Below are 22,768 nucleotides of genomic sequence, written 5' to 3'. Positions count from 1 at the left end.
TTTTATGAGCCATGATCTTATTCGACAGGCCCAAGTCGCCCATTGGACTAACCCCCCGTCTATTTCTGACGTTTTGGTGACCTTGGCATATTTATTCCTGCTGATTGCTTGTGCTTATAACATAGAAACATAGAAAACCTACAGCACAATTCAGGCCCTTCGGCCCACAAAGCTGTGCCGAACATGTCCCTACCTTAGAAATTACTAGGTTTACCCATAGCCCTCTATTTTTCACAGCTCCATGTACCTATCCAAAAGTTTCTTAAAAGACCCTATCGTATCCGCCTCCACCACCGTTGCCGGCAGCCCATTCCATGCACTCACCACTCTCTGAGTAAAAAACATACCCCTGACATCTCCTCTGTACCTGCTCCCCAGCACCTTAAACCTGTGTCCTCTTGTGGCAACCATTTCAACCCTGGGAAAAAGCCTCTGACTATCCACACGATCAATGCCTCTCATCATCTTATACACCTCTGTCAGGTCCCCCCTCATCCTCCGTCTCTCCAAGGAGAAAAGGCCGAGTTCCCTCAACCTGCTTTCATAAGGCATGCTCCACATTCCAGGCAGCATCCTTGTAAATCTCCTCTGCACCCTCTCTATGGCTTCCACATCCTTCCTGTAGTGAGGCGACCAGAACTGAGCACAGTGCTCCAAGTGGGGTCTGACCAGGGACCTATATATCTGCAACATTACCTCTTGGCTCCTAAATTCAAATCAATAATGAGACAGAAGAAGCTAGTTTGGCCCATCAGGTCCTGCTAGCTCCCGGAGGAACAATCCCAGCAGTTTCAATGTAACCCAGCAATGTATTCCTGCTCCCACACGCCGTCAACTCTCCTTAGGTTCCTGATGATGCAAACAAACACTCGGGTGATACATGGGAAGCAAATGACCTGTCCGCACGTCTTTGGGATGTGGGAAAGAAACCAGAGTGCCCAGGGGAAACACACATTGTCACGGGGAGAGGCAGCAAACTCCATACAGACAGGGCCAGCGGTCAAGAGCTGGGAGGCAAAAGCACTATCAGTTGTGTCACCATGCTGTCCAGTGCATTAACTCTCTCCCCACTGGTTCCAGTGTATTTACTCCCTCCCCACTGGTCCCAGTGTATTTATTCTCTCCCACTAGTCCCAGTGTATGTACTCCCCCCCCCCCCACTGGTCCCAGTGTATTTACTCTCCCCCCCCCCCCACTGGTCCCAGTGTATTTACTCCCCCCCCACTGGTCCCAGTGTATTTACTCTCCCCCCACTGGTCCCAGTGTATTTACTCTCCCCCCACTGGTCCCAGTGTATTTACTCTCACTTGCCCTCTTTTTCAGCTCAGCCTGCCGTGCCCACAGAGCGCTGTATCTCAGGAGTCTGGATGTTGGTGAGTAAATGCGTGATTTAATTTTGGATGTTGAATTGGTTCATTGAGTTTACCTGGTTGATTCACTCAGCTTTGTAGTTTCCACCTGCATGTGGTAGGATACGGTGAAGAGCTCTCCTCTACCTGTATTATAATTAAGTAACCACCTAGAACTGGTTAATGGAAGCCAGTGTCTCTGATCTTGTCGAACGAGATGTGTAGAGTCATAGATCAATACAGCATGGATACAGGCTCTTTGGCCCAACCAGTCCCTGCTGACCACGGTGCCCACCCAGCCGGTCCCAATTTCCAGCGTTCGGCCCATATCCCTCCAAGCCCCGCCCCTCCATGTACCTATCCAAGTGCTTCTTAAATGATCCTTTTGTACCTGCCTCACCCGCTTCCTCTGGCAGCTCGTTCCACACACTCACCACCCTCTGCGTGAAGAAGTTGCCCCTCGGGTCCCTTTTAAATCGTTCCCCTCTCACCTATGCCCCCTAGTTTTGGACTCCCCTACCCTGGGGAAAAGACTGTTACTATCCACCTTATCTGTGCCTCTCATAACTTTAAACACTTCTATAACATCGCCCCTCATTCTCCTAAGGAATAGAGTCCTGGCCTGGCCAACCTTATAACTGAGACCCTCCAGTCCTGGCAACATCCTCATAAGTCATTTCTGCACTCCTTCCAGTTTAACCATGTCTTTTGTATAATAGGGTGATCAAAACTGTACACAGTACCCAAGCACAAGCTCACCACCAACTTATGCAATTGCAACGTAATGTCCCAACTTCTGACTGATGAAGGCCAGCGTGCTAAACGCCTTCTTCACCACCCTGCCTACCTGTGACGCCGCTTTCAATGAACTCTACACTTGTTCTCCTCGGACCCTCTGTTCCATTACACTCCCCGGTACCCCACCACTGATAGTTTGTATGGTATATGACTGGGTTCTGGTAATACTCTGTGTGTTTTAGCCTGGTGTGTGGTGCCTGCTCCATGTGGTGCATGGACAGCAGTCAGAGGGCAGAATAAATGGGCCATTTTTGGGCTGGGATCCTGTGATCAGGAGCAGCTGCAGTGATGGGTCCTGAGGCCTCAGCTGTTCACCGTCCATATTAACGAATTGTATCGTAAGACCTTAAGACGTAGAATTCGCCCATTCGGCCCATCGAGTCTGCTCCGCCATTCGATCACGGCTGATCTGGTTTTCCCTCTCAACCCTGTTCTCCTGCCTTCTCCCCGTAACCTTTGACGCCCTCACTAATCAAGAACCTGTGTCCGCTTTAAATACACCCAGTGACTTGGCTTCCACAGCCTTCTGTGGCAATGAATTCCACAGATTCACCACCCTCTGGCTGAAGAAATTCCTCCTCATCTCTGTTCTAAAGGGACGTCCTTTTATTCTGAGGCTGTGCCCTCTGGTGCTAGACTCTCCCACTACTGGAAACATCGTCTCCACGTCCACTCTATCCAGGCCTTTCAATGTTCAGTAGGTTTCAATGGGATTCCCCCCCTCATTCTAAACTTCACCGAGTGCAGGCCCAGAGCCATCAAACACTCTTCATACATTAATCATGTTATTCCTGGGATCGTTCTTGTAAACCTCCTCTGGACCCTCTCCAATGCCAGCACATCATTCCTTAGATATGGGGCCCAAAACTGCTTACAATACTTCAGATGTGGTCTGACCAATGCCTTGTAAAGCCTCAGCAGTACATCCTTGCTTTTATATTCTAGTCCTCTCGAAATGAACGCTAACATTGCATTTGCCTTCCTTACTACCGACTCAACCTGCAAGTTCGGTAGGTGAGGCCACAGAGTGTAATATGTCCAAGTTTGCTCATGGCACAGAGCTGGGTATAAGTGTGGGTTGTCTGGAGGACGCGGAGAGAGGTTTCATGGACAGGCTAAGCGTGTGGCAGATGGAACATGATGTGAAGTCACCACTTGTGAAGGTACACTGGAAATCAAGTGGTGTGAGAACGAGGAAGGCAAAGAGGATGCTTCCTGACCTGCTGAGCATTCCCAGCATTTTCTGGTTTTGGTTTCAGATTTCAAGCATGTGCAGTGTTTGTTTTGACTTTCCATGGATTGTAGGCCATTATTGCAAGAGGATTTGTGTGCAGGAGGCTTTCATGCAGTATGTACAGCCCAGGTGAGACCGCACCTGGAGTGCTGTGCACAGGTCTGCTCTCCCCAGTGAAGGAAGGGTACTGTCACGATAGAGGGAGCACATTGATTGGGTGCTGGGTTTGTCACAGGGCGAAAGGTTGAGCAGCTGACCTATAATCTCTTGTATTTCGAAGAATGGGAAGTGCGCTCATTGAAATATACAACATTTTTAAGGGTGGATATTTCCACCTGTTTGTAGTGTAAAGCTGATGTTCCCTCTGTCTGTAGTGTCTAAAGTCTTGAACTTCAAGTGACTGAATCACACAGATGGATGCTGTTGGGGCAATCAGAATCAGGGTCATTATCACGGACCTGAATGCTGTGAAATGTGTTGTTCTGCGGCAGCAGTACAGTGCAAAGACATAAAATTACTGTAAGTTATAAAATAAATAAATAATGTGAAAAAGGAATAACAAAGTAGTGTTCATGGACCATTCAGAAATCTGATGGCGGAGGGGAAGAAGCTATTCCTGAATCATTGAGTGTGGGTCTTCAGGCTCCTGTACCTCCTCCCTGATGGTAGTAACGAGAAGAGGGCATGTTCTGGGTGGTGAGGGTCCTCAGTGATGGATGCTGCCTTCTTGAGGCACTCTTGAAGATGTCCTCGATGGTGGGGAGGGTTGTGTCCGTGATGGAGCTGGGCTGAGTCTACAACCCTCTGCAGCCTCTTGCAATCCTGCGCATTGGAGCCTCCGTACCAGGCGGTGATGCAACCAGTCCGAATGCTCTCCACCATACATCTGTAGAAGCTTGCAAGAGTCTCTGGTGACACAGCAAATCTCCTGAAACTCCTAACAAAGTAGAGCCGCTGGTGTGTCTCCTTCGTGGCTGCATCAATGTGTGGGATATGTTGAGGGAAAAGCAGCAGTGGTCAAGATTGTGGCACCACTGTAGGTTCTGCTGCACAACAGGAAAGGAGAAAGTCTAAGAGAGCGACAGTGGATTAGAGAGTATTAGCTGTAAGGAGAGGTCGGACAGACTTGGGTTGTTTTCTCTGGAGCGTTGGAGGCTGAGGGGAGACCTGATATAAAACTATGAGAGGCATAGATAGGGAGCACAGTCAGAGTTTTTCTCCCATGGTGGAAATGTCAGTTACCAGAGGGCGTAGCTCGAAGGTGAGAGGGTGAACGTCTAAAGGATGGGTGTGAGGCAGGTTTTTTTCACACAGAGCGCTGGGTGCCTGGAATGGGCAGCCAGGGGAAGTGGTGGAGGCAGATGCCACAGCAACGTATAAGACGCATTTTGACAGACACGTGAACAGGCAGGAGATAGAGGGGTACGGACCACGTGCAGGCAGGTGTGCCCTTTAAATTGGCTTTATGGTTGGTACAGGCATGGTGGGCCGAAGGGCCTGTTCCTGTGCTGTTCTATGTTCTAGTGATAGAATTTTCAACTGTAAGTGGGGGTGGGGGAGAGTTTCTGTGGCCACAGACAGGACTCTGAGGTGGTACGTTGCCTCCCTGGTGCCAGGGTCAGGGATGTCTCAGAGCGGCTGCAGGACATTTTGACGGGGGTGGGTGAAGAGCCGATGGTTGTGGTACTTGTCAGTACCAATCACACAGGTAAATTCTGTTTCCCATTGCCCTGCCCATCTCACCAACTGATCAATAGCCTCCTGTAGCCTGACAGTCCTTCTGACTGTTAACACCACTCATTTCCGGGTCTTGTCTAAATGATCTTATATCTCCTGTAATCGTATCAATATTGTTAATCGATCCCCACAGTACACTCCTGGTCACAGAATCACAAAGAAAGATTTCTGCAATTACCCTCAGTTTCCTATTAGAGCCAATTGTGGATCCAGTTCGCCAGCTTGCCTTGGATCGCATGGACGGTAACGTTTTGGACCAGTTTCCCTTGTGGGACCTTTGCACAGGCCTTACTGATGTTCATGCGGGCTACATGAGAGCAGCTAGAGGGTCCGCTGAAGGGGAAGGTTGAATAGCTAGAGGAAATGCGACGCGTCGATACCAATGGTATAGGTAGAAAAAGGGATGAGGTCCCAAAGCATGAATTTAGGGAGTTGGGGTAGCAGGTTAAAGAGCAGGACCTGTAAGGTTGAAATCTCTGGACTACCTCCACGTGCTACTAAGTATAGTGGGGCAAGGGGCGTCTTTTGCACAGAGCGTGGTGGGTGCCTGCAATGTGCTGCCAGGGGTGGGGGTGGAGGCAGGTACGATAGAGGTGTTTAAGAGGCTCTTGGGATGTGCAGAGAGTGGAGGGGTATGGATGTTGTGTAGGCAGAAGGGACTAGTTTAGTATTTAATTACTAGTTTAATTAGTTTGGCACAACATGGTGGGCCGAAGGGCCTGTTCCTGTGCTGCACTGTGCTATGTTCTGTCGGAATAGGAGGTCACGTCAGCCAGATGTGTGGCTAAAGGAGGGAGGGGGTTTGAACTTTCGGACCATCGGGAATGTTTCTGCAACTTTCAGGTGGGGTCGTACCTGAACCGCAACAGGTCTAAGATCCTTGCAGGAAGTCTTTAGCTAATTTGGCAGAGGAATGGCAAACAGAGTGGATGTACGGCTGGGAGGAAGTTACAGTCAAACACAGAAGAAGACCTGGATCAGTCCAGCAGGCAGAGCAGACACAGACGCAATAAGACACCTGAGAGGAAGGACGAGTTAAGTCGCATCTGTTTCAATGCAACAAGTTCGACTGGTAAGGCAGATGAACAGAGTGCCGATTAACACGTGGGAATAAGATATCGTAGCTATCACGGAGACATGGCTGAGGGAAGGGCAGACTGTCATCATAACACTCCAGGGTACAGAATCTTCAGGCATGATAGAGGGGATGTAAAAGATGAGCTGGCGTTGCAATGATGAGCGAGGGTATCCTAGAAGAATCTTCTAATGGGTAGAGATTGAGGGCTTTAGTGGGAGTTAGAGGAGCAGATAGACGGGCAAATCACAGAGAGGTGTAATAGCAATAGGGTTATAGTTAGAACCATAGAACAATACAGGCCCTTCGGCCCACCATGTTGTGCCGACCTTCAAACCACACCTAAGACTATCTAACCCCTTCCTCTAACCCCAATATCCCTCTATCTTAAATTCCTCCATATGCTTATCTAACAACCTCTTGTACTTGACCAACGTATCAGCCTCCACCACCACCCCAGGCAGCGCATTCCACGTCCCAACCACCCTCTGGGTGAAAAACCTCCCTCTGACATCTCCCTTGAACTTCCTACCCATTACCTTAAAGCCATGCCCTCTTGTATTGAGCATTAGTGCCCTGGGAAAGAGGCGCTGGCTGTCCACTCTATCTATTCCTCTCAATATTTTGTACACCTCTATCATGTCTCCCCTCATCCTCCTTCTCTCCAATGAGTAAAGCCCTAGCTCCCTTAGTCTCTCCTCATAATTGTTGGGGATTTCAGCTTCCCTGGCATTAACTGGGACTGCCTTAGCATGAAAGGATTAGATGGAGGGGTTTGTTTTTAAGTGTATTCAGGAGAGCTGCTTGTGCCAGTACATTAATAGTCCGAATAGGGATGGGGCAGTGTTAGACCTAATTTGAGGGAATGAAGCCAGGGAAGTGGTTGATGTACAGAGGGATCTTGGGCAGCACAAATAGAGTGGGTGGTAAAGAAGGCGTATGGCGTACTTTCCTTTATCGGTCGGGGTGTTGAGCGTAAAAGTCAGGAAGCCACGTCGCGGCCGAATAAAACTTTGGTCAGGTCACGTTTGGAGTACTGCATGCAGTTCTGCTCACCACATTACAGGAAGGGTGTGGGGGCTTTGGAGAGGGTGCAGACGAGGTTCACCAGGACGCTGCCTGGATTAGAGGGCATGAGCTATAAGGAGAGGTCGGACAGACTTGGGTTGTTTCGTCGTAGGCTGAGGGGCGACGTAGAGCAATATAGCATGGACACAGGCCCTTCGACCCAACGAGTCCATGCCGACCATGTTGTCCACCCCGCTAGTCCCAATTTCCTGCATTCGGCCCATGTCCCTCCCCACCCCTATCCAAGTGCTTCTTAAATGATACTGTTGGACTTGACAAAAGTATATCAAATTATGAGAGGTGGAGATAGTCAGTCTTTTTCCCAGGGTAGAAATGTCAAACAGAGGGCATCAGTTTAAGGTGAGTGGGATAAGTTTAAAGGCAAGTTTTCTTACACAGGGAGCGGTGGGTACCTGGAACACACTGCCAGGGAAGTGTTGGAAGCAGAGACGACGGTAATGTTTGAGAGGCATTCAGACAGGCATATGAGCAGGCAGGGAATGGAGGGAGATGAACTGTGTGAAGGCAGATGGGATTAGTTAAAATTGGCACGGCTGGTACAGGCAGTGTGGACCGAAGGGCCTGTGCTGATCCCAATGTATTTACTCTCTCCCCACTGGTCCCAGTGTACTTACTCTCCCCCCACTGGTCCCAGTGTATTTACTCCCCCCCCCCACTGGTCCCAGTGTATTTACTCTCTCTCCCCACTGGTCCCAGTGTATTTACCCCCCCCCCCCCCCCACTGGTCCCAGTGTACTTACTCTGCCCCCACTGGTCCCAGTGTATTTACTCCCCCCCCCCCCACTGGTTCCAGTGTATTTACTCTCCCCCCACTGGTCCCAGTGTACTTACTCTGCCCCCACTGGTCCCAGTGTATTTACTCTCTCCCCCCCCCCCCCCCACTGGTCCCAGTGTATTTACTCCCCCCCCCACTGGTCCCAGTGTATTTACTCTCCCCCCCCCCCCACGGGTCCCAGTGTACTTACCCCCCCCCCCCACTGGTCCCAGTGTATTTACTCCCCCCCCCCACGTCCCAGTGTATTTACTCTCCCCCCCACTGGTCCCAGTGTACTTACCCCCCCCCCCCCACTGGTCCCAGTGTACTTACTCTGCCCCCACTGGTCCCGGTGTACTTACTCTGCCCCCACTGGTCCCAGTGTATTTACTCTCTCCCCATTGATATGCTGGGACTTTTTCCTTTGGAACCTAGGAAGCTGAGGGTTTACATCACAGCGGCTTATAAAATCACGAGGGGTATCGATAAGGTGGATGCTCACGGTCTTTTTCCAAGGTACAGCACAGGTGTAAGGTGAAAGGGGAAAGATTTCAAGGGGACCTGAGGGGCAACTTTATCACCCGGAGGGTGGTGGGTTGTGGAATGAGCTGGTGCAGTGTGGAAAAGTTGCGTACAATTACAATGTTTAAAATACATTCAGGCAGGTACGTAGATCGGAAAGGTTTCGAGGGATGTGGACTGAACGTGGGTAGGAGCAGGTCAGAGGCAGGAATCCTGCGGCGAGTGACTCACTTCGAGAGGTATAGTGTACAAAAGCAAGGAAGTGTTGATGAGGCTCTACGGGGCACTGGTGAGGCCTCATTTGGAATACTGTGTGCAGTTTTGAGCCCCATATCTTAGGAAGGATATGCTGATGTTGGAGAGGGTTCAGAAGAGATTTACGAGGATGATTCCCGGAATGACAGGGCTTACTTATGATGGGCGTTTGTCGGCTCTTGGACTGTACTCACTGGAGTACAGAAGAATGAGAGGGGACCTCATAGAAACATTTCGAATGTTGAAAGGACTGGACAGAGTAGATGTGGCTAAGCTGTTTCCCTTGGTGGGTGAGCCAGAGGGTGGTGGATTTATGGAATTCGTTGCCACATACAGCTGTGGAGGCCCAGTCACTGGGGGCATTTAAGGAGGAGATTGATAGGTATCTAATTAGTCAAGGTATCAAGGGATCTGGGGATAAGGCCGGAAATTGGGGCTTGATAGGAATAGTTTAGTTTAGCTCATGGAGCAGACTTGATGAGCCGAATGGCCTACTTCTGCTCCTTTGTCTTGTGACCTTGTGATCTCCTGACTTCCCGAAGCCTGTCCACCATCTGCAAGGGGCAAATCAGGAGTGTGAAGGAGCACTCTCCCCTTGCCATCGACGGGTGCAGCTTCAACAACACTCAGGAGAGTCGACACCAAGCAACACATAGACACCCTGTCCACAACCATCCACTCACTCCGCCACCCACACACAGTAGCCGAAGTTTGTAGCATCTACAGGATGCACTGCAGCAACTCACCAAGACTCCTGAGGTAGCACCTTCCAAACCCCCCCACCTCTACCGGCTGGAAGGACAAGGCAGCGAAAGCACCCCTCCAAGGTTCTCCTCCTAGCCACACACCGTCCCGACTTGGGAAATATATCGCTGTTCCTTCACCGCCGCTGGGTCAAAATCCTGGAATTCCCTCCCTAACAGCATTTGTGGGTGTATCCACAACCCAAGGACTGCAGTGGGTCAAGAAGGCAGCTCACCACCAGGGGCAAGTCGGGATGGGCAACTGAATGCTGGCTCAGCCCGCAAAGTCCACATTCCCTCAAATAATGGATATAAAAATGGGACCAGCTCGGGTCGACAACTTCTTCAGCACGGATGAGTCAGTCCATGCTCTACAACCCTATGACTCAAATTCTTTTTAGCATGTAATTTTTATTTGCAGTGGTGTGTGTGCTGCATGGTGTGCTAAGAGCTAGCCTGTATCTCTCTTGTAATCGTGTGCATAGTTGAAACTGGTTAATGGAAGTCAGCTGATTCTGATCTTGGGGAGCCGGAGGAGATATGTCTGTGGGTTCTGTTAGGGCACCGTGTATTCTTGCCCAGAGTGCAGTGTCCGGACAGGAAGCGGAGACTGTAATGAATGGATTAGGGGGTTTGTGACCAATAGTGTTCGGCAGAATTGCCTTGAACTCCCAGTTCATAGTCCAAATGAATAATTTATTTGAGGGATCCAATTGCATTATATCCAAGAACATCGAACAGTACAGCGCAGTACTGGCCTTTTGGCCCACAATGTTGTGCCGACCTATATAAACACCTACTCATTGATCAATCTAACCCCTCCCTCCTACACAGTCCATAACCCTCCATTTTTCTGACATCCATGTGCCTATCTAAGAGTCTTTTAAATGTCTCTATTGCATCAGCCTCCATCACCATCCCCGGCAGTGCGTTCCAGGCACCCACCACTCTCTGTGTAAAAAACCTACCTCTGACATCTCCCCTAAACTCTCCTCCTCTGACCTTAAACTGATGTCCGCTGGTATTGGCCATTGCTGCTCTGGGGAAAAGCTGCTGGCTGTCCATTCTGTCTATGCCCCTCATAATCTTATACACCTCTATCAAATTGCCTTTCATCATGTGTTGCTCCAAAGAGAAAAGCCCTAGCTCGCTCAACCTTTCCTCAGAAGACGTGCTCTCCAATCCAGGCAACATCCTGGTAAATCTCCTCTGCACCCTCTCTAAAGCTTCCACATCCTTCCTGTAGTGAGGCGACCAGAACTGCACACAATACTCCAAGTGTGGTCTGACCAGAGTTCTACAGAGCTGCAACATCACCTCGCGGCTCTTGAACTCAATCCCCCGACTAATGAAGGCCAACACACCATATGCCTTCTTAACCACCCTATCAACCTGCGCGGCAACAAAGCAACAGACAATCTGCTGGAAGAACAAAACAGGTCGAGCAGCATCTGTGGGAGGAAAGGAATTGTCGACCGTTCGGGTCAAAGCTCTGCATCGTCCACTTCCCAATCCTGTTTCCATTCACCCAAAATAAATCCATCCCACCAACAGCCACATCTTCCCCTCCCCACCCCTTCTGCCTTCCACAGGGACCACTCCATCTGTAACCTTCTGGTCCGCTCAATCCCTTCACAACCACCCCTCCCTGACCCCTGGCACTTTCCCCTGCAACCACAGGAGGTTCAGTGCTTGTCCCTACACCTCCTCCCTCACCACCATTCAGGGACCTAAAGAGTCCTCACCTAGCAAAGGTTTACCTGCATCTCCTGCAAACTTGTCTACTGCATTCAGTGCTGCCGATGTGCTCTCCTCTACATCGACGAGACCAAGTGCAGACTGAGTCAGAATCAGGTTTATTATCACTGATGTATCTTGTGAAATTTGTTGCTTTGTGGGAGCAGTACAGTGCAGGACATAAAGGCAGAAAAAATACTATGTTACAAAAACAAATAAACTGTTCAAAAGAGGAATAATGAGGGAGTGTTCATGGGTTCATGGACCGTTCAGAAATCTGATGGCGGAGGAAAAGAAGCTGTTCCTGAATCGTTGAGTGTGGGTCTTCAGGCTCCTGTACCTCCTCACCGATGGCAGTAATGAGAAGAGGGCACGTCCCGGGTGGTGAGGGTCCTCAGTGACGGATGCCGCCTTCTTGAGGCGCCTCCTCTTGAAGATGTCCTTTGTGGTGGGGAGGGTTGTGCCCGTGATGGAGCTGGCTGAGTCTACAACCCTGTTGCGACCCTGTGCATTGGAGCCTCCATACCAGGCAGTGATGCAACCAGTCAGAATGTTCTCCACCATACATCTGTAGAAATGTGCAAGAGTCTTTGGTGACGTACCAAATCTCCTCAACCTCCTAATGGAGCTTGCCGCTGGCCTGCCTTCTTCGTCTGTTTCGTGGAACACCCACGCTCAGTCCGCACTGGGCATCCCGAGCTTCTGGCTGCAGCCCATTTCAACTCCCCTTCCCATTCCCACACTGACCTGTCCATCCTTGGCCTTCTCCACTGCCAGGAAGAAGCCCAACACAGGCTGGAGAATGAGACCTTGTATTCTGCCTGGGTAATCTACAACCCAATGGCATTAATACTTGTTCCAATTTTACCTTACCCCCCCCGATCCTCATTTTTGTCCCCTTTCCCACACCCCCCCAGCATCCCCCCCTTCACCAGTCTTCGTCCCCTTCCCCCTCCTGATTCTGTGCACCCATAATGCCAAAGATCCATGCACTGTATCCAAGTTTACCGAGGATACGAAGCTGGGTGGGTCTGTAGGTTGTGAGGAGGATGCAGAGCGAGGGAGATAAACAGCCTCAGTGAACGGGTGACGATGTGGTAGATGGGATACAGTGCAGCAAAATGTTGAGGAAATGGAAGGTGTTTGGTGTTTGCCATGACCTGCTCGTACATGAATCACGAAAAATGAACATGCTGGTGCAGCGAGAAACTAGGAATGTAAATACGGTGTACGTGAAGTTACGAGAGGCATAGACGGAGTAGACAGCCAGAATCGTTTACCCAGGGTTAGAATGACAAATACTAGAGGGCGTGGGTTTAAGGTGAAGGGGAGAAGGTTTAAAGGAGATTTATAAGATAAGATATCGTTATTAGTCACATGTACATTGGAACATGCATCTTATGCGTCGAGTGTTCTGGGGGCCCGCAAGTGTCGCCACGCTCCTGGCGCCAACACAGCATGCCCACAACTTCCTAACCCGTACGTCTTTGGAATGTGGGAGGAAACCAGAGCACCCGGAGGAGACCCGCGCAGTCACAGGGAGAACGTACAAACTCCTTACAGACAGTGGCGGGAATTGAACCCGGGCCACTGGCGCTGTAGTAGCGTTATGCTAACTGCCACGCTACCGGCAAGTTTTCTTACACAGAGAGCGGTGGGTGCCTGGAACACACTGCCAGGGGTGGGGGTGGAGGCAGATAACATAGCAATGCTTAAGAAGTATTTAGACAGGCACATGAACAGGCAGGGAACGGAGGGATGTAGGCCACAGAACCTAGAACAATACAGCACAGGAACAGGCCCTGCATGTTCTGCTGAACTAATTAAGCTAATGATGCTTAGTTAAACCCAATACAAATTGAACACAATACTCCAAATGTGGCTGTACCAGAGCTGCAAACCAAAGCTGCAACATAACTTCCTGACTCTTGAACTCAGTGCTTCGACCAATACAGACTTTAGTGAGGCATTTGACAAGGCCCCTCACGGTGGGTTGATTCAGAAGATCAAGGTGTATAGGATCCAGGGTGAATAAGTTTGGATTTGGACAGAAAACAGAGAGTCAGGGTGGAAGGCAGTTATTCTGGCTGCAGGTTGGTGACCAGTGGTGTTCCTCAAGGATTGGTGCTGTTTGTTACCAGTGATTCGGCTGGAAAGCTAGATGGGTGGATTAGCAAGTTTGCGGATGACACCAAGATCGGTGGAGCTGTGGACAGTGTGAAGGACCATCAGAGAACACAGTGAGGTATAGATCAGTTACAGATATGGGGAGAGACGTGGCAGATGGAGTTTAATCCGGGCAAGTGTGAGGTGTTGCACTTTGGGAGGTCAAATGAAAGGAGAAAGTATACAGTTAATGGTAGGCCCATAAATAGCACTGAGGTACAGAGGGATCTTGGGGTCCAAGTCCATGGTTCACTGAAAGTGGCTACGCGTGGATAAGGTGGTAACGTAGGTGTATGGAATGCTTGCCTTCATTGGTAGGGGTGGTGAGTACAAGAGTAAGGAAGTCACGCTGCAGCTGTATAAAACTTTAGTCAGACTGCACTTGGAGAACTGCGTGCAGTTCTGGTCGCCCCGTTACAGGAAGGATGCGGAGACTGTGGAGAGGGTGCAGGAGAGGTTCACCAGGATGCTGCTTGGATTAGAGGGTATGAGCTATGAGAGGTTGGACAAATTTGCATTGTTCTCCTTAAGAGCGATGGAGGCTGGAGATCTGATAAAGAATTTTAAAATTGTGAGAGGCATAGATAGGGTAGACAGTCAGAATCTGTTCCCCAGGGTAGAAATGTCAAACGCCAGAGGATGCACTTTTAAGGTTGGGAGGGGGGAGGTTTTTTATGCCCAGAATGATAGGAGCCTGGAATGGCTCACCAGGGCAGGCAGTCTGGTGTTTAAGAGGCTTTTAGATAGACACATGAATATGAAGGGCATGGAGGGATGTGGATGATACACAGGAGGAGGACATTTAGTATAAATTGGCATCAAGATCGGCACAGCATTGTGGGCCGAATGGCCTGTCCAGTGCTGTATTGTTCTGTGTTCTAAAGGCAAGTATGCCATACACCTTCTTTACCACCCTATCGACTTGTGTGGCCACTTACTGCCATGCACAAGCAGATGGGCTTAGATAGATTGACATCGTGGTCAGCACAGACATGGTGGGCTGAAGGGCCTTTCTTCTGCTGTACTGTTCTATATTCAGTGCGAGCTTTGAGTGTAAAGTGTCGTAATGAAGGACCTGAGCTCTGTACGTTGGTCTGGTCTCCCAACAAAGCGAAGATGTCCTTATAATCGGGACGGCAGAATTAACATTCACCAGATTGTTTCCTAGGGTAACACACACAAAGTGCTGGAGGAACTCAGCAGCTCAGGCAGCATCCGTGAAAGGAAATGAACAGTTGACGTCTCAGGTCGAGACCCTTCATCAGGACTGGGGAGGAAGAGGGCAGAAGCCAGAATAAGAAGGTGGGGGCGGGGGAGGAGCACACGCAGTCAGGGGCAAGGTGAAAGGTGGGAGGGTGGGGTGGGGGAGATGTGAGAAGCTGGGAGGTGATAGGTAGAAGAGACAAATGGCTGAAGAAGAAGGAATCCAGTAGGAGAGAGCAGTGGACCATGGAATAAAGGGAAGGAGGTGCGGAATAGACGGGCAGGTCATGAGGGTGGGGGAAGGGAAGAGAAGGGAGAGGGGGCCACAGGAATGAGGGAAGACAAAAAGGGGGGAGGAGGGAGGGGGGGAAACCAGAAGTTGGAGAAATCGATGTTGAGGCCGTCAGGTTGGAGACCACCAAGGCAAAATATGAGGTGTTGTTCCTCCAACCTGCATCTGGCCTCAACGTGGCAGTGGAGGAGGCCCTGAACAGGCATCAGCGTGGGAGTGGGATGTGGAATTGAAGTGGGCCGCACCGGGAGCACCGGACGCGACAAATGACCCCCTCGGACTCACAGGTGAAGCGTTGCCTCACCTGGAAGGACTATCTGGGGCCCTGAATGGTGGTGAGGGTGAAGGTGCAGGGGCAGGTGTAGCACTTGATGCGGATGCAGGGACGATTGGCGGGAGGGTCATCAGTGGGGAGCAACCAGCATTTTGTGTGTGTAGCTCCAGATTCCAGCATCTGTAGAATTTCTTGTGATGAGCAGGGCTGACAGGTTTGCCATGTGAGGAAAGATTAAGCTGATTGAGTCCATCTCCACTTACGTTTATAAGAAGGAGAGGTGATTTTTTTTGCAACATTGTATTGTGGAGGGTCGTGGCTGTCACAGCACTGCCCATTACCTGGTCGGAAGACACACCACTGTCAACCAAGGTTTGGCCCCGCCCCACCCATCAGTGCACACCTGACCACTGGTCACTTTAAGCACCTTTGTACCTGGCCTTGGGCCATTGGCCTTTGTGATCGATTAGTCCCTGCTGGCACCGGGCCATTGGCCTTTTTAAATTACCTGGGCTGGAGCCCCCCCCCCAGCCCTCCAGCACTATGAACTGTGCCACATGTGCTCAGCTCGCTCTGTTTGTCTGCCCCGAGGGATCGCCCTGCTTCGCTCCAGGCCGAGGACCGTGGAACGGCGCTGGAGAAATCATTGGTGAGGTGTGCACTGTTAAAGGGTTGGGAGCATTTTAGTTAGTGACCTTGGTAGCATAGAGCCATGCTTGCACTGAGTCAAGGGGTGGCAGGTATCGTATTGTATTTCCTTGATTGTCTGTACCTAGTTCATTGTGTGTGTGTGTGTGTGTGTGTGTGTGTGTGTGTATTTTAACCCCGTTGCAATTTTCCCATGCTCACTATAAGCTCGCAATAAACCGTGCGCGTGTGTGTGTGTGTGTTATCCCCGTTATCAATTTCCCACGTTCATCTTTTGTAAATAAATCATTCCTCTCCAGACTGTGTTCAGAGTCCTTGCCTTCTGAGACTGAATCTGTTTCACAACAAGCATACAAAATATTTGAAAGGATGAGACAGGGTAGCTTCCCCCGTCCAGAACCAGGATTCACAATGTCAGACTGCTGAGAAATGTTTTCACCCAGAGGGTGGTGAATCTTTGGAACTGTCTTCACAAGAGGCTGTGGAGACTCGGCGGCTGGGTGTACTTGAGAACCAAGGTGGATAGATTTTTGGATGTTGTGGGGCTGCTCCATGCAAGTTACCCTGAGGTAAACGCTGGTCCTGATATTGAATGGCAGAGCAGCAGTGCGAGAAGCTGAATGATTCACTAATGGTTCTGTTTCTGATATTCCAATAATCCCTGTGTTTGCACCCTCTCCCCACTGGTCCCAGTGTATTTACACCCTCTCCCCACTGGTCCCAGTGTATTTACACCGTCTCCCCACTGGTCCCAGTGTATTTACTGTCTGTCTCCCCACTGGTCCCAATGTATTTACTCTCTCCCCACTGGTCCCAGTGTATTTACTCCCACTGGTCCCAGTGTATTTACTCTCTCCCCCACTGGTCCCAGTGTATTTACTCTCTCCCCACTGGTCCCAGTGTATTTACTCTCTCCCACTGGTCCCAGTGTATTTACTCTCTCCCCACTGGTCCCAGTGTATTTACTCTCTCCCCACTGGTCCCAGTGTATTTACTCTCTCCCACTGGTCCCAGTGTATTTACTCTCTCCCCACTGGTCCCAGTGTATTTACTCCCACTGGTCCCAGTGTATTTACTCTCTCCCCCACTGGTCCCAGTGTATTTACTCTCTCCCCCACTGGTCCCAGTGTATTTACTCTCTCCCACGGGTCCCAGTGTATTTACTCTCTCCCCACTGGTCCCAGTGTATTTACTCCCACTGGTCCCAGTGTATTTACTCTCTCCCCCACTGGTCCCAGTGTATTTACTCTCTCCCCACTGGTCCCAGTGTATTTACTCCCACTGGTCCCAGTGTATTTACTCTCTCCCCACTGGCCCCAGTGTATTTACTCTCTCCCCCACTGGCCCCAGTGTATTTACTCTCTCCCCACTGGTCCCAGTGTATTTACTCCCACTGGTCCCAGTGTATTTACTCTCTCCCACTGGTCCCAGTGTACTTACTATGTGTCTCCCCACTGGTCTCAGTGTATTTATTCTCTCTCCCCACTGGTCCCAGTGTATTTACACCCTCTCCCCACTGGTCCCAGTGTATTTACACCCTCTCCCCACTGGTCCCAGTGTATTTACTGTCTGTCTCCCCACTTTTCCAGCCCTGCCTGCAGTGCCCACAGATCGCTGTGTGTAGGGATTCTGGATGTTGGTGAGTAAATTGCTGTTTTAATTTTATATACATTATTTTAATGGTGAAATTGTTATAACAATGTATTTTTCATTAGCAGTGGTAAATAAGTAGTATTTAGTTGTTAAGTGCCAGCCCTTCTCTGTATATTTCATCTCTCCCCACTGGTCCCAGTGTATTTACTCTCCACCCCCCCTGGTGCCAGTGTATTGCCGTTCTCAGGAAGTTGTTGTGTCACAGGCCCTTTGGCTCACCATGTACCTGCCTGCCCTTTAGCACCCATCTATATTAATTCCATTTACCGTATCTTGGTTCCTGTCCTTCTATGCCTTAGTAATTCAAATGGTTACCTGCATACTTCTGCATGTTGTGGGAGTGTCTGCCCCCAGCGTCCCCTCAGGCATGCGTTCTGTGTTCCAGCTATCCACTGTGTGAAATAAATCTCCCTCAGATCTTCTCTAAACCTCTTACTCCTTATGTTAAATCTACACCCTCTTTATCTTGGGCAGTTCTGAGAATGAAATACGTTTTATAAAACCTTGGTTCGGACACATCTGGAGAAGTGCACTCAGTTCTGATCGCCCCATCACAGGAAAGATGTGGAGGCTTTGGAGAGGGTGCAGGAGAGGTTCACCAGGGGATTAGAGGGCATGAGCTGCAAGAAGAGGTTGGACAAGCTTGTGTTGTTTTCTCTGGAGTGGTGGAGGCTGAGGGGAGACCTGATGGAAGTTTATAAGGCACAGATAGAGTAGACAGCCAGTATCGTTTTCCCCAGGGTCGAAATGTCTAATACTAGAGGACATGCCTTTAAGGTGAGAGGGGGAAAGTTCAAAGGAGATGTGCGGGGCAAGTTATTTTTTTTACACAGAGAGTGGTGGGTGCCTGGAATGCACTGCCAGGGGTGGTGGTGGAGGCAGATACGATAGAGGTATTGGTTTATTATTGTCACTTGTCTTGCGTACCGATTGTGCAGGTCAATTCATTACACAGTGCAGTTACATCGGGTTAGTACAGAGTCCATTGATGTAGTACAGGTAAAAACAATAACAGTACAGAGTAAAGTGTCACAGCTGCAGAGAAAGTGCAGTGCAATAAGGTTCAAGGTCACAATAAGGTGAGAGGCTGTTAAATAGGCACATGAATGTGCAGAGAATAGAGGAATATGGACATTGTTTAGTTGGGCATTTAATTATTAATTCAATTAGCTCCACACAACATAATGGGCCGAAGGGCCTGTTCCTGTGCTGTTCTATGTTCCTTACTGTCTATGCCCCTCATCACTTTGGTGACCTCTATCAAGCCCACCCTCAGCTGCCTCTGCCCCAGACCCAGCCTCTCCTCATAACTGAAACGTTCCATCCCAGGCAACATCCTGGGGGATCCCCTCCGCACCCTCTCCTGTGCAGTCACTCCCTTCCTACAGTGCGGTGACCAGAACTGCACACACAGTACCACAGACAACAGGAGCAGGAGTCGGCTCTCAGGCCCTTCAAGCCTGCCCACCATTTTATATGATCACGACTGTTGTACGCTGGCCTCAGCATCGGTGCCATCTCTCCAGACCCCTCTATTCCTCGACCATATATTTATCCACCTGCACCTTAAATACTTCTAATGATCTAGCTCCCTCCTCCCGCCGGGGCAGAAAGTTCCAGAGGTTCACCACCCTCCGCGGGAAGAAATTTCTATGCAATCCTCCAGCTGTGGTCGACCAGTGTTCCATAACATTGTATCATAAGCTCCCCTCTCTTGCATTCTGTATCCCGTCCAATGAAGACGTGTCCCCTCTGCCTTCTTCACCAGCTTCTCCATCAGGGATCGGTGGACTTGTATACCAAGGTTCCTCTGTTCCTCGGTACTCCTGCGGAACTTACCATCCCTTGGGTACGCCTTACCCTTGATAGTCCTTCTAAGAATATCACATCGCACTTATCAGGATTAAATTCCATTTAAAATAAGATATCTTTATTAGTCACATGTACATCGAAACACACAGTGAAATGCATCTTTTGCATGGAGTGTTCTGGGGGCAGCCTGCAAGTGTCGCCACGCTTCCGGCGCCAACATAGCATGCCCACAACTTCCTAACCTGTACGTCTTTGGAATGTGGGAGGAACCAGAGCACCCGGAGGAAACCCGCGCAGTCACGGGGAGAACATACAAACTCCTCGCAGACAGCGGCCGGAATTGAACCCGGGTCGCTGGCGCTGTAATAGCTTTACTCTAACCGCTACACTACTGTACCGCCACTGTTGTGTCCATCTTACCAACTCATCAGTATCATCCTGTAGCCTGACTGTCCTCCTGGCCGTCAACACCACCACCAGTGTTTGAGCCGTCTGAATATAACACCATATCGCCTATGTTCATAGAACGCAGAACTGCACCGCACAGGAACGGGCCTTCAGCCTACGATGTTGTGTTGAACTAATCAAGTTAACGATGCCTGATTACACTAGTCCCTCCTGCCTGCACAAGGTCCATCTCCCTCCATTCTCTGCATATTCATGTGCCTATCTAAGAGCCTCTTAAATGCCTCTATTGTATCTACCCAGTGGTGGGTACTTGGCAGCACATTCCAGACACCCACCACTCTCTGTGTAAAACAAAATTTGCCCCGCACATCTCCTTTGAATTTACCCCCTCTCACCTTAAATGCATGACCTCTAGTATTAGACATATCGACCCTGGGAAAAAAATACCTGCTGTCTACTCTATCCGTGCCTCTCATAATCCAATAAACCTCTATCAGGTCTCCCCTCAGCTTCTGCCGCTCCAGAGAAAACGATCCAAGTTTGTCCAACCTTTCCTTATAGTTCATGCAGCATCTGCGAAACCTCTTTAAAACCCTCTTCATGGTCTCCACATCCTTCCTGTAATGGGGCGACCAGAACTGGGTGCAGTACTCCAGAGCAACACACACAAAGTGCTGGAGGTCAGGCAGCATCTACGGAGGGAAATAAACCGTCGACGTTTCGGGCCGAGACCCTCATCAGGACTGGAGGAAGAGGGCAGAAGCCGGAATAAGAAGGTGGGGGGAGGGGGAGGCACACAGGCTGGCAGGTGATAGGTGAGTCCAGGTGAGGGGGGGGAGGTAGGTGGGTGGGGGAGGAAGGGGGATGAAAGGGAGGGATGTGAGAAGCTGGGAGGGTGATGGGTGGAAGAGACAAAGGGCTGAAGAAGAAGGAATCTGGTAGGAGAGGCGAGTAGACCATGGAATAAAGAAGAAGGGAGTGGGGAAACCAGAGGGAGGTCGTGAGGGTGGGAGAGGGGAAAGAGTGAGGGGGCCACAGGATTGAGGGAAAACAGAAGGTGGGGGGGAAGGGTGAAAACAGAGGGGAGGGGTTACCGGAAGTTGGAGAAATCGATATTGGTGCCGTCAGGTTGGAGACCACCAAGATGGAATGTGAGGCAGGGAAAAAAGGACTGCAGATGCTGGAATCTAGATAAGAACACGATGATGCTGGAGGAACTCAGCAGGCCAGGCAGCATCCGTGGAGAAAAGCAGGCGGTCAGGGAAACAGATAGGAGGTTCTGTGGCAGTGAGCGTGAATCCCGGATGGTATGTTGCCTCCCAGGTGCCTGGGTCCGCGATGTCTCTGATCGGGTCCACAGGATTCTTGAGCGGGAGGGAGAACAGCCAGAAGTCGTGGTTCATGTTGGTACCAACGACATAGGTAGGAAGAGGGATGAGGTCCTGAAAAGTGAGTTTAGCGAGCTAGGCAGAAGGCTGAAGAACGGGACCTCAAGGGTAGCAATCTCGGGATTGCTGCCAGTGCCACGCGATAGTGAAGGTAGGAATAGGAGGAGATGACAAATAAATGCGTGGCTGAGAAGTTGGTGCAGGAGGGAAGGTTGTAGATTTTTGGATCATTGGGATCTCTTCAGGGGAAGGTGGGACCTGTACAGAGATAACGGGTTACACCCGAACCTGAGGGGGGCCAATATCCTTTCAGCCAGGTTTGCTAAGGTGGTTCAGGAGGGTTTAAACTAGTTTGCGAGGGGGATGGGAACCGGAGGAGTAGGTAAGAAGGGAATGGGGAAAAGTTATATCTAACAGGTAGAGAGGCTTTGAGGAAGGAGAAGCAGAGTACAGGCTATAAAAGTAGTAAGGTGGATGGGCTAAAGAGCATTTACTTAAATGCAAGAAGCATCAGGAATAAGGGAGATGAACTGAGAGCTTGGATAAGTACATGGGACTACAATATTGTGGCTATCACAGAGACATGGCTGACATCAGGGCAGGAATGGATATTGAATATTCCTGGTTTTCAGTGTTTTAAAAGGGATAGGGAGGGGGGGAGAAGAGGAGGAGGGGTGGCGATACTGGTCAGGGACACTATAACAGCTGCAGAAAGGGTGGATAATGTAGATGGGTGGAAGTTAGGAACAAGAAAGGGGCAGTTACTCTACTGGGAGTGTTCTACAGGCCCCCCGGTAGCAGCAGGGATACTGAGGAGCAGATTGGGAGGCAGATTTTGGAAAGATGTGAAAATAACAGGGTTATTATAATGGGAGACTTCAACATCCCAAATATTGATTGGCACCTGCTTAGTGCCAAAGGTTTAGATGGGGCGCAGTTTGTTAAGTGTGTCCAGGACGGATTCCTGTCACAGTATGTTGACAGGCCGACTAGAGGGAATGCCATATTAGACCTAGTTTTAGGTAATGAACCGGGACAGGTGACAGATCTATCGGTGGGAGAGCATTTGGGGGACAGTGACCATTGCTCCATAACCTTTAGAATTGTCATGGACAGGGATAGGAGCAAAGAAGCCGGGAAGATATTTAATTGGGGAAAGGTGAATTATGAGGCTATAAGGCAAGAACTTGAGAGTGTAAATTGGGGTGACATTTTTGAGGGGAAATGTACTATGGAGATGTGGTCGATGTTCGGGGATCTCTTGCAGGATGTTAGGGATAAATTTGTCCCGATGAGGCAGAGAAGGAATGGCAGGGTGAAGGAACAGTGGGTGACGAGAGAGGTGGAACAACTAGTTAGGAAGAAGAGGGCAGCATACATAAGGTGTAAGCAGCAAGGGTCAGACAGGGCTCGTGAGGAATATAGAGTAGCAAGGAGGGAACTTAAGAAGGGGCTGAGGAGAGCAAGAAGGGGACATCAAAAGGCTTTGGCGAGTAGGGTTATGGAGAATCCCAAGGCTTTTTACTCGTACGTGAAGAGCAGAAGGATGATGAGAGTAAAAGTTGGTCCGATTAGAGGCAAAGGTGGGAGGATGTGCCTGTAAGCTGTGGAAGTGGGTGAGGTTCTCAATG

The 22,768-nt window shown here is 50.0% G+C and overlaps 1 protein-coding gene across 1 annotated transcript in view; it reads left to right on the top strand.

Moving 5' to 3' along the window:
* The window catches only part of LOC127587187 (uncharacterized), a 110,822-nt gene that overhangs the window by 65,922 nt on the left and 22,132 nt on the right, over positions 1 to 22,768 (top strand). Inside the window, exons 4-5 of the mRNA XM_052045380.1 lie at positions 1,324 to 1,373; positions 17,466 to 17,515. Of these exons, the coding sequence (XP_051901340.1) occupies positions 1,324 to 1,373; positions 17,466 to 17,515 (100 nt within the window). The remainder of the gene's footprint in view (positions 1 to 1,323; positions 1,374 to 17,465; positions 17,516 to 22,768) is intronic.

The sequence above is a fragment of the Pristis pectinata genome, chromosome 39 (assembly GCF_009764475.1).
Source record: "Pristis pectinata isolate sPriPec2 chromosome 39, sPriPec2.1.pri, whole genome shotgun sequence".
Lineage (NCBI taxonomy): Eukaryota > Metazoa > Chordata > Chondrichthyes > Rhinopristiformes > Pristidae > Pristis > Pristis pectinata.
Note: the sequence above shows the minus strand (reverse complement) of the source record. Positions and strands in the feature narration are given on the sequence as shown.